This window comes from Vidua macroura, chromosome 9, assembly GCF_024509145.1.
Source record: "Vidua macroura isolate BioBank_ID:100142 chromosome 9, ASM2450914v1, whole genome shotgun sequence".
In the NCBI taxonomy this organism is placed as follows: domain Eukaryota; kingdom Metazoa; phylum Chordata; class Aves; order Passeriformes; family Viduidae; genus Vidua; species Vidua macroura.
This window is the reverse complement of record NC_071579.1, coordinates 23,059,521-23,071,716: the sequence shown is the minus strand read 5'-3', so window position 1 is coordinate 23,071,716 and position 12,196 is coordinate 23,059,521. Positions and strand designations below refer to the sequence as shown.

At 46.8% G+C, this 12,196-nt stretch overlaps 1 protein-coding gene across 4 annotated transcripts in view; it reads right to left on the bottom strand.

Annotated features, from left to right (window-relative positions):
* RNF220 (ring finger protein 220) overlaps positions 1-12,196 on the bottom strand; it is a 214,325-nt gene that overhangs the window by 46,072 nt on the left and 156,057 nt on the right. For 2 of the 4 annotated variants that reach the window (XM_053985583.1, XM_053985584.1), the window contains 3 exons: positions 9,643-9,685; positions 2,016-2,137; positions 871-1,003 (listed from right to left, as the gene is read on the bottom strand). In XM_053985583.1, the coding sequence (XP_053841558.1) occupies positions 871-1,003; positions 2,016-2,137; positions 9,643-9,685 (298 nt within the window). Of the gene's footprint in view, positions 1-870; positions 1,004-2,015; positions 2,138-9,642; positions 9,686-9,832; positions 9,972-12,196 lie in introns of those variants that run through there. The other 2 variants (XM_053985586.1, XM_053985585.1) reach the window with 2 other exon arrangements.

The following is a 12,196-nucleotide window of genomic DNA, read 5'->3' as shown; positions in this document are numbered from 1 at the left end:
GCTGATATAAGAAGAGATCACATCCCATCCTCTTTATTGAACGAAGGGAGCCAGCATTCCTCCTCTCATTAAGCATGCGCTACGTGGATTGCTTGTGAGAAACTCTCGTGAGCGCCTGAGGTTCATGCCAATGAACAGTTTAGTAAATCCTCCTCTTTGAGGCCAAAGGGCTGAATGTAAGAAAGGGGCCAGGTTTCTAGCTAAAATTACATTCACCAATAAAGCTCACAAGAGGTCAAATTTTACCATAACTCACTCTCTCCTTGGTAACTGATTTCCCCGTCACTGGGGAAGGAGCAAAAGAAGGAGGAAAAATAAAATGTGTTTGTCTGAGAGCCCTAAGGGCTTGCAGTGCTGGAGGTGCAGAGCAGGTTCCTGGATTCTCATTTATCAACCTTAAAAGGGATGGAGTGATAAATGCACAACTGGCCCTTTAATATTTTATGCAGGTGCTAAAGCGACTTAGCTGTCACCTCCAATACATCACCAGAGGCTGATACACCAGCTTTCGTCACTCCAGGCTGGGAATTTTTACAATTTCATTTCTATTTCCCTCTCTTCATATATTTCCATGTATTTCTTACTACGTGTGAGATATAAAACGTTATTTTCCCCATATGATCTACCCATTCCCTCTTCAGTCACATTCCTTGAGAAAGAAATAACCTCATGCTTTGTTCAAGATTTGCACAAATTTTGACTCTCATCATTCAAGAGGGACAAAAAACTGAAATTACTTTACATTCTGGCAAAGGCTGATGATTCTGCCTTCTGTGGAAGTGAAATCCCCTTGTCCCTCCCTTTAAAGATAGGTAATGATCAACTTCCACAACAGAATGATTTACAAGTGCCCCCAAAACACTGGCGCACCTCGAAATCCTCCCTCCAGGAGAGTAGTGGCCCGTATCCTCTTCTGCCCGCACCACTCGTACTCTTCAAAGCGGTTGCCGTTCTCGTTCTCGATGTCCACCGAGTCATCCTCAGTCATGCACGAACCTTCTCTCTGCATGGGGTAAAGCAGGGGCAGAGCGTTGAGATGCACGAAATGGCTCTTTGGGGTTCATAACTCGTGGCGGGATGGGGAAGAAAAGCTGGACTGCTCCCAGGACAGCTAAGTATAGAGCATACAGCAGCCTCTATTCCCGTCCCTGTTCCTACTAACCTAAACTAGAAGTAAATAGGTACTGGAAGAACTTGACAACCTAAGATTAAAACAAGTTGCAAGTTTCATAATTTTTACTCAAGGAAATATAAGTTCTGGTCCTTACAACAATGCTGGTGTTCATTTCAACATGTATTCCCCTGCCTTGCATGCAAAATTCCTCTACCATGGGGGAACATGACACCACAGATTCCTTTGACCCCTAGCACAAGTGTTCTCCTGTAACGTAGTTTTGGGGCATACTGATCTACATATACCTCTATACTATACACCTCTTGAGGCAACAAGTCTTCTATTGAAGGCTTTTCCTGAGAAACACAAACAAAAAGCCCTATGACAAAACTCTCCCTCCCCCAGGGCTTGCGTCTCCTTCCTTGCTGTCTTTGGGATGAACAGCATGAGAATAGTTCTGCTTAAATGCACTTCTCCCTGGAGTAAGATGATCATGCAACCTTTAAAAATCCCAGTCTGCTACAAAAGAACCCAACAAACAATAATTCTAATGTTGTCAAAAGCACAGGTCAGAACAAACTGCTCTTCCTGAGCTACATAGGATGTCTAAAGTCCTACATAAGGTTCATAAACTTCAGTAGCTCCACCTTTAAAATCTACAAATTAGATCTCGGTAACAGCAGAACGGCGCATGAAGTAAAAAGTTACTAATGCAATAGAACAGAAAAATCCAGAAGAATCCATCTTCCCAGACAAAGAAGTAACTACAGATCTTAGGGAGACAGTTAGCATTGCCTGCAAGCTCAGCAATGTTAGTTCTTGCCCCACATTAGATCAACTACAGACAGAGCTGAGAGAAGGGAAAAGGGAATGGCAGCTGGTGATCCTGTTGCGCCTCTACCTTTGCAAGGCATTGTTCCACATGCCTACTCATCTCCTCCTCGGATCCTGACAGAGGTCGGCTGCAGAGGGGACATACCTGCCCTTCGTCTTGCTTCCTCCGTTTCATTTTTCCAATCCGAGCTGCATGGAGAAACCAGGGAAAGAAAACAAACAAAAAAGGAAGACATGTCAAGTTTGTAGATCCAGTCTTTATTTGCTCAGCTCCAAATAATAAACCCTTGGCAAAAATGGTAAGATTTCACACCAGAAAATCCCATTCTAACTCCCAGTTCTGACCTCTATAAACAGTACAGAGACTGTTACTTGGCACTTTTCAGAGGAAATCTGTAACCTGTAGCTGAGCACTCTGATTTCACAGAGGCAGCTATTCACAATTTAACAACTAGGAGAAGAATATCTGCTACACATCCCATAGTAAGTTATTAGAATGGTTAAAATCTTTCCCTTGGAAACCTGGAAATCTGAAATTGTTTTCAAAGTTGAGTGATCAAGCCACTGAACCCTGTTTTGGATTCTGCCTTCTAAGTCTGAGGCCCTTCCACTAACACATCTATTCCCTCTACAAGAACTTGCTTAGAATGTGGAAGGATGATGCAGCACCTGATAGCCTCAGACAAGGTATTTAACACTCACTTTCAGGACCACAAAGCCTCCTGTACACCCTGAAAAATTCCTTCTCAGCCCACCACAAACAAGTCAGAGCACCATCTTGGTAGCAGGTAATATTTATGGAAAGGAAAGAGATTTGCTATGAAAAACACAGGATCCATCCTAGATAGCTTCTGTCTCTACTGTTTTTATTTCATGAAAACCAGCTACACTGCCTTCTTGAGAGCATGCTCTGGGAAACAAACATGTTAGGAATCATGATGATTAGAAAAAGCAGCCAAGGTAGCCTGTTGCTTAATCCAATAGCTGGTTAATTTGAGCCATCGTTTAATGTGATCAAAACATCTGGAACCAAATCATTTGCATTAAAAAGAACTTCTGTCTTTTATTATGATGGCTTTAGGCAGGTATTACTGAATAACTCAATCAGTGGCTGCAGGAAAGTCACTGTTTAATTAATAAGGAAGGTCAGAATTCTGAATGAGAGACAAGAAAAAGCCCAAGGAAAGCCCATGTGATAATGAGAGATGACACCACAAAAAGCTGCATTAGCCAGAAATCGTTACTGACATTGTGAGCACTGCAGCATGCTCTGAAAGCCTTCATGCCTGAACACTGTGGGATCAACAGCTCCCTGCAGCCAACGAGTCAGAGAAAGCTTCTGAAATGCTAGGATGAGAAGGACCAGTGTACAGGCAAGTTTCTGCTGATTGTTTTATCAAGTGCATCAGTTTAGAGCACAAACATCAAGTGAATTACAAAGTTTCAGCTGAACACATCAGCACAGAACAGAAAGGCCTCCTTCAAGACTTTCTTGTTGGCTTCCCTGAACTCAGGACTCTCTGTGTTAGGATATACTTTCCCACAATCTGGAACTAGGAGTATTCATCATCCCCTATACTCTCTCATGCTCCAGCACTAAGAAAGCTTCAAACTATTCTGTGGGCATTGTTTTTCCTCATTGAAATACATATGTGTTAAAACTCCCTGAAAAACACATCTCCACTCCTCACATGCTGGAAAGGATTCTGTAAACGTGACATTCCTAGCTTAAGAGACGGCAACTTGAGACCAAAACAAGAATGTTTTTGATATCTGGCACTTTGAACAACACAGACTCTCAACACACACAGGTTTCATCGTTTGTCTAAATTTTATTTGCTGAAGCTCCACAACTCTTTCTTGTGTTGGGTACACCACGCTGACAGTTCCACAACCCTCTCATTTAGGCAGAGGTAAGCCACACTCTTTCTGGCTTGTACTTTGGTGCCCAAGAGATTTCTGAAGTTCTGGTTTAGTGCATACCTATATCCTTCAGCATGGCTCTTTCATGTAAGTTTAGGATGCTCTTTTCTTGCCTCACTAGCTCTGTAGAGCCAGCAAAAAATATGGAAGGAGGCTGGAATCAGATATGACTTGAGCATTCCTCAGCAAACATCCATCTGGAGAGAAACACAGAAACAAAGCCTTCTTTATCCTGATCGCAGACACAAATTTCTCTCACCTCATCACGTTTTTAACAGGGAAATGCAGGGAAGGAGCAGTTTAATTATTCTGGTAGGACTCCCCATGGCCAAACAATTCAGTTGGAGCAGTCTGCCTGGTGAATTTATTAGTATTTTTAGGGGTTTTTTACTGCCATCCTCCAATCCATGCACTGTAGCAGTGACAAAAGGAAGACAACTTATTTTGGGTCTTCTACAGGTAAATTCTTGGGACCGTTTTGCCAGAACAAGTACCTGATCTGCTGCTGAAATATTAGTGCAGAGCTGGGAAGAGAACCTCACTCTGCTCCACCTCTACACCAGACCCAGCAGCCAGCCCCTATCTTGGCTCATTCAGCTCCACAGAGAAGCAGCCTTTGAGTTGCAGTGCCACAAGTTAAAAAGCCACTGGATGAAAGAGGTGTTGAAAACAAATCCCCCTGCCATTTTCATTCTCTGGTCATTAGCAGCGGCAGCGTGGTGCCCAGGGAGGCCAAGGGTGCCCCTGGTGACAGAAGGAATGGAAAGGGAGCAGCCTGGAAAGCACATCCGAGCGGCGCTGTCCCTGCCCGACACACGCAGCCCGGCCATCACTTCCCATCAGCGCGGCAGGGACGGAGCGGCCCCAAAGGCAGGGGCTGATTGTGGCGCTGTCCCGAAGGGGAGCAGCTCAAAAGAACACGCAAGTGAGACCACAGGATTGCTAATTAGTGTTGATAGATGCGATCATTTCTAATTAGCTCACTAATCCCTCTCTCCCTCGCTCCTGTCGCAGGAGCATGGAGAGGGAAAAAAAAAGAAAAAGTCATTCCCTCCCTCCCGTAATTCAGGAAGATAAAAATGCAGCCAGTAGAGGACTGGATGTACAAAGAGGACAGAACTCAGGGAAGGAGGTTTTTGCACAAGCCTGACCTATTCTTACCTCTGACTGAACAAAGACTCCATAGTTATTATTCCAACCTTCTGCCAGGAGGTGAGAAGTTCACTAGTTTTTATTAGCATTAATAATTATTATTAGGCTATCAGAGGGCTTCCAGCACCTCTGAGGCCTCACTTTTAAAGATGTACATTACCCTACACACGGCTCCTGCTGCAAGTGCATGTTCTCCTTCAGATTACACAAAACCATCAGGCACCTGGGGAGTTTAAGTCACCATAGCAGATGAATGAGAAAGTAGCACACAGAGATGAGCAAGAACTGGGATCCTCTGCAAGGGCAGGGGGTCTCAGTTATGGCCTCTGACTTAACCAAGGAGCTGTGCTGGCTATGGAATTGCTCGATATGTAGTTCTCTAACATGGGGCTATGCAGGGTGAGAGGCTGCTTGCACTAGAGAAGGAGTCAAAGTGCACTTGACAAAGCCTCTGCTGCTGAGGGCACACTGGTCCCTGCCTTCCCACAGGTGCAGAGACAAGGAGCCAACCCACCACTGCTGCCTTATTGGCAGAAGAGACCGAGGATTTTTTTCTAACAATAGGCTCTCCTCATCAAGGCTGAATCTTATTAATGCCTAAAGATCATGTTACTATCTAGTTCCAGCCAAACTTCCTGCGAAAAAAGCTAATGGATTTTAGTTTTCACTGGTACTCCCCTCCCCAAGCAAAAATTCACCTTCAGGACAGGGCGCTAATTACCTCAGAAGTGCTCTTACACAGCATCTAGCAGTGGACATTGCACCAACCTCTCCTGCAGCATCAAAGGTCATGATTAAGTTACTAGCAATATCTCTTATGGTTCCCTCCACCAGTTTGAGTGGTCCCCTGAGTCCTATGCAGACATCATTAGCAGCTCCTGCAATGGCAGGCCAATCAAATTAAGTGGAAGCATTTTTGTCTCCTTTCCAGTGAAAATCATCCAGCTTTATTCCTCCCCCACATATCAGCTACAAAAGCACAGGACATGGCGCTAGTGGTTCAACAAACTGCACGGTCTGTTTGGAGAGACAGGCTTAGGGTAACCACCAAAACTGGACTCAACTTCTCAGGGAGGTGCAAATGGAGCTTTGTAAGGACCTACTTCACAACTCACCTGAGAACACAAACTTTAGAAACAACCCTAAACTTAAGTCAAAGATATTCAAGCACAAGAGCTAGCTCCTGCTCTCTGCAAATCTACTGCAGGAATCCTGAGGAGTGGCTATACCCACTTTTGTTAGATCTATCACAAAGCTTTTGTGAATGATCAAACTCATCCACAGCATCTGATGCAAGGGAACAACGGCAGTAGTGGCAGAGCCCAAAAAGTGATCTCAAGAAGCAGCAAAAGCAAGAAAACAGATGGTCAAGAAAGAATCCATTTCAGACCTTAAGTACAGTTTGCTGCTCATCTGCCCAAAAAAGAACATTAAGGACCAGATTCACAAAAGGGTTTCAGTGCAGCTTTCAGATTTGCATGGCCAAAGTTCCACACAGATGATTTTCAGCAACCTTCAATCTGACACTATTCTCTGAGGTTGGCACCTACTTAACCTGCTGAATCCATGTTCTGATACACTAAGCCAAACTTTGTGCCTCTAATTTTGAATGACTACCTAACCTGCTCTGCACTGCTAAACTCCACAAGCATCAGTTTACCCGTTGGCTTTAAGTTCCCAGTTTGGCAACACTGGAAATAAGGCAAATGAAAGAAATGCTTCCTTTGTCACAGAGGTTCATCAGGAATCAGCACCTCCTACGTCTGGGTTCACAAGGACACAACCTCTGGAAAGTGAGTTTAGCACAGGTGAGAGGTGCAGGATTAACTCACTGAGGCTGACAGGGAAATTGTGATACAAACACTCAACCAAGAGCCTAACAGACACAACATTAATCTCCTGCTCCTGAACATGAAAATTCATTTGCCTTACTTACACCTCAATTTAAGTCATAGATTTGACTTACAGAATTAAAATTCTGGCCAGTCAGGTACGTGTGAACCATGTTACTATCAGGACCTAATCATGTTGTGGCCAGGCCAACAGAAGCTCACAGAAGACTCTTCCCTCTCTACCTTCTCTTCCCTTAGCTCCTTTTGCACATTCCTAAATGAACACAATAGGATAGAAAACATCAAGGTCCAAACAAGACTGAGTCACAAACAGCCTGGGCAGCCAAGATTAGAGTCAAGGACAATGTGGAAGAAGAGCAAACACTGAGCCCTTCTTATGGGAGGAGTTTCCAGAAGTGCTTCTAGAACTCAGCTCATAAACGCTTGACAGAAATACCAAGATAAACAGGTTACAACAATATTGAAAAGTACACATAAAACATAATAAAAACAAATGAAATAGATTTTTATTTGACAGACTGCATTTGCTATATCTTAAGTTTCTGTCGTATGTCAATGAGAACATGAAACAAAGAGCCAGCTGTCCTTGGACAAGTCCTACACATCTTCTGTTCATGTAAAATAATCAGGATTAGGAAACTAAAGTTACATGATTGATTAGAAGCTCATTAAAATACAAGATATAGATAAATAAGAGGTTTTTTCCCTAAAGCACTCCAGTGTTCTCCATCTAAAGCATTACTGCTCAAATTACTCAACAATAAGGTGGCACAGCTTACAAATACTGCAGTTATTTCAGTAGAAACAAATGTGGAGGAAGAAACTAGAAAGCAGCCAGCGTTCAGAAGTACAAGTGTAAAGACACACGCAGAGAAAGGAGCAGTAGAACCCTCCCAACCCATTTGTGTGGGTGCAGACTGGACCAGACATCACTACAGGTATGTTCTGGGAACAGCAGTAATCAGTCACAAAAAGCTAAGGTCAGAAGGAACCAGTTCTGATCTAATCTGACCTTCTTTGGGACCCAAAGCACTTCACCTGAATTTCTGCATCCAGCTCCCTGACACCTGGACCCTCTTCATCTCAGGGTGAAGAAGAGAACAGACAGGAAACCCCAGCATAATTAGGGCAGCACATATATTCTTTCATTTAGAATATGGCTGTACCACAAAAACCAGTAAAACGTCCAGCAAAAACAATGCAAATGCTGTACAAAACTACCTGCCTCTCTTTAGGTGAGCACAGGTTCACAAAAACATCCAACAACACGGGCCAAGAAGAGCTCCCAAAAGGAGATCACAGTCTACCCAGATTGTGCTGCAGCCCTGCTTCAGGACAGAGACAAATGCCTGAAGCAATACTGAGCCAGTTCAGCAGAGCACGCTCTCACCAAGAGCTTTGTCTCACACTGAAGGACTCCACAACACCAAGAATTTCACAAGTCTGGCTCAGACTTTAAAAAAATATTTAAAATAAGGTGACTGCACCTTCATTGTTGGGCTGAAAAAAAGGTGGAAGGAGAGAGCTTAGCTCTAGCTATCCAACTATGATAAAGGAACAGTTTGACATCCTTGACTCCAGAGACCTCGGTCACACAAAACAAGTCACTGCAGAGCAGCACCTCGTGTACCTGAGCCATCTGAAGTCTGTGTCTGCCTGCCACCACTGGCAGCTCTCTGCACTCATCCTGGAGTGCAGAGTGAGCACCTGCCAGCAGTTACCTGTCACTGGTGCAAGGCAACTCATTTCTTTGTTCTGTGACTTAACAGACATTCTGGAGTTTGCAGGTTTTTGGCCCTCGGGGTTGATATTTAAATAATCCTAAGGCTAGCTCTGAATTCACCTATGTTAACTTACCAAAGACATGGATCAGTAGCTTCTATTTGCTTAAGACTACACTAAACATGGAGGCTTCAAATTCAAGCAAAGTGTTTTCTATCAGCACACTCTAAATCTTTTTGCTATTTTGTTCAAGCAGATTTTCTAAATAAACTCCAAATGCACATCAGAGGTGTTATAGTGAACTATCGCACCAGGAAGCTCGAGATTCATGAGCCGCCTATTAACCTGAATAACCAAATTCTGACTAAATATTACACACTAAGGTAGCTATAAGCAGTACAAACCCAGATGAAAGAACGTTGTTACTGTGTACATGGTTAAGTTCTGACCTCTGAACTTTGAGAAAAGTTTCAACTTCTCCAGATCTAGTAAAAAAAGTTTCTTTTCACCTTTTCTTTCCAATTTCAAAACAGAAAGATGGGTTTCCGCTCTCTCTGAAATCAAATGATGTCTGGTCTGATTTTTTTTTTTAATACCAGGCCACTACCCACTAGAAATAGTTGTTTTCTTGTTAGGAGCACCCACCGATACAAGAATAAAAGTACCCCACCAGCATCTGTGGGTTTGAGAGAAAAAAAACCCAAACAAAACAAACCATGACGTCAGATGACGCTCAGGCTTCTTAAAAGTTTACTTCAAGATTCGGCCATGTGAGCTGTGAAAGCTCGGCAGCCGGGCCCCCCGCAGAAAACACGGGTTTCGGGGCCTGTTTTATAGCGCCTGGGGGATCCCCGCGGTGGCAGCCGCTTCCCTGGGGAGCCGGGGGTGAGCGTGGAGGGCTTCACCCGAACGCCCCCTGCGCTCTCCCGGCGAGGCTGGCGGCGGCTCCCGGCCTGCGGTGTGGGGGACGTGGGGGTGTCACACAACTCGGCCCAACTCTGGAAACTTCTCCGGAGGGGCAGGCGCGATGGGGGCCGCACTCACCGTTCAGCCGGGTCTGCCGGTTCGCTCGCACCCGCAGGAAGGTCTGCAGAGAGGAGACAAGAGCGTCAGGACGCAGATGTAAACACTTCGCCCCTCACCCGTACACAAGGCCCGGCCCGGTCCCCCCCTCCCCGCGCATCCCCGGGACAACGCACCGTCCGCGGGCCTCGCCCCCCACCGCGGCACCCACCTCTTCCCGGCCCCCGCCGCCGGGCCCCCTCTTGCCGCTCTGCATAGCCGCGGGCGCCGCGGGCGGGCAGCGGGCGGCGGGCCCGGGATGCGGGTGGATGCGGCGCGGCCCAGCGGGCGCCGCCGATCAGCCCCCGGCGGCCGCCGCCATGTTGGCCCCGGTCATGTGACCCGCGGCGCGCGGGTGAGAGTTCAGCAGGCAGTTCCCATGACAACCGACAGGGGGCGGCAGCGCCCGGCGAGCCCGGCCAATCAGAGCCCCGGGGCGGCTGGACCCCGGAGGATCTGGCCAATCAAAATTCGGGGGTTACGGGGACCCTGTGTACCTAACCAATCAGAAATCAGAGATTACTGGGGCCCTGGGGTGCCTGGCCAATCAGAAATCAGGGGTTACAGAGACCCTGGAGTGCCTGGTCAATCAGGACCCACTGGAACCCAAGGGGCCATGATTAATCAGACCCCAAAGGCAGGTTGCTGCCCCGAGGCAGCTGACCAATCAGAGACTGGGAACAACTGGGAAGCAGCTTGCTTGATTTCCTCGTCCAACAGTGATTGAGCACCCTTTAGGCCCAACGTCACTAGCCAATCAGAGCCTTAGCCCTAAAAATAACGCAAAGACACTGGCCAATCAGACACCAGAGCGTCACTCTCCAACTTCCTCTGCCCAATCAGAGACTGCAGCCCAAGGGCTCCTGGCCAATCAGAATCCAGGGGCAATAAGACCCAAAGGCAAGGGCCGTTCTGTGGCTCTTGCCGCGGCCTGGCCCTGCCCTGCCTGGGGCAGTCGAGCCTCGGGGCAGCAGAGCCCTGGGCAGTGGAGCCCCATCCTTCCCCCCTGCTGACACCATCTGCATCTGCCGGCCAGGCTGAGCATCCACGGCTCTGACACCTGCCTGCGCTACCCAGAAATGGCCCCTACCGCGGGGACACCTTGGCTACAGGCAGAGCCTGCGCTTTCCAGGCACTCCTCCCTCTTTTCCTTTCCATGTTTCAGCAAACCTGGGCGGTCAGAACTGTCTCATGGGTTTCCCTCCCATATCTGCTGCACACTTGTAGTGTAGGATGGGCCCAGCAGACCGGCCTGAGGTTGGGACAGAGCTGGGGGCCACAAATTGGGCAGCAGAGGCTCCCATACACACAAATCCCATCTGTTCCCCTCTCTGCAGTTTCCTCAGACTTTGTTTCCTGGAATCAAACCTACATTTTGGTTCTCCTCTCTGGCACCCGACTTCTTTTTCAGATGGAAAACAAAAACCACCCCGATACACGTTTTGCTGCCCCAGGTGATGATGGGCAGCGGGACAGTTCAGGTGCTGGCTGGTGAGCTTTGCACAGTCTGTCCAACATCCCAGCTCTGCCTGCCTGCTGAACATGCAGCTGGATTTTCATACATGGCTTACTTACAAAATCAAAGCTGCTGATTGTTGGCTTTACCCTTTTAATGAATTGAGCTGTCTTTTGGGAGGCACACTTACCTGAGCTCGGGGGGAGGGAGGTGAGCATTCCCTGAACAAGAAGCATTTAGGCTTCTGCTTACACTACACTTGCTGTTCAGTCACAAATATTCTGTGGGCTCCCTCCAAGCCTGAAATGCCATCTTTGCAGTACGATGTATCACTTGTAATTTGCTGTTGATTTCTCCACTGGGTATTCAGGGTTTTATCTAAGTGTAACTAAAATGGCTTTGTTTTCACTCAAAGCTCTGTCTGACAGAACATACTGTAAGAGGAGCAGCCCCTACTGACCAAATCCATTGGCTGCCACTACCTCGATCAGATCAGTCTCCACGTACCAAACTCCAGCAACCAGGCTTGGCACAGGGGACGCAGGAGGATGCCTCCTCCCCACATCCAGGAGCCCACACCACAGCCCCCTCTCAGCATGGGGAGCAATGCAAGCAGCCCGAGTGCTGTGCAAGCCCCTGTTTCCGTAGCACTCCTATTCATTAATCTCCTTCCCTAAGTATCCCCATTGGTATATAAGCACAAAGATTGAGAAAACTGAGCCACAGGAATTCTGAAAACCCAAACGCCAATAACTCACATTCCAGCATGTTCCTAATACAGTGTATAATCATGATTAGATCACAACACAAGGGACAGTCATAATTCCAGCACACCTCTGCATATGGAAAGCTAAATTTTGCAGCCCTTAAAAATCACCACCGTGAGAGTCTTCTGCTCTGCTTCCTAGGCTTTTTCCCTTGGTAAGCCAGGCAGACTGAATTCTCGTTCATATTGTGGCTTTATTAAGAATACACTGAGGCTTTACACACCCTTGGCACCCACTCTGAGGTCCCTTTACACTGCCAGTGCAGCGTAACTCAGCCAGCACAAGCATAAATGAAAATCAGGCCCTAGAGGTG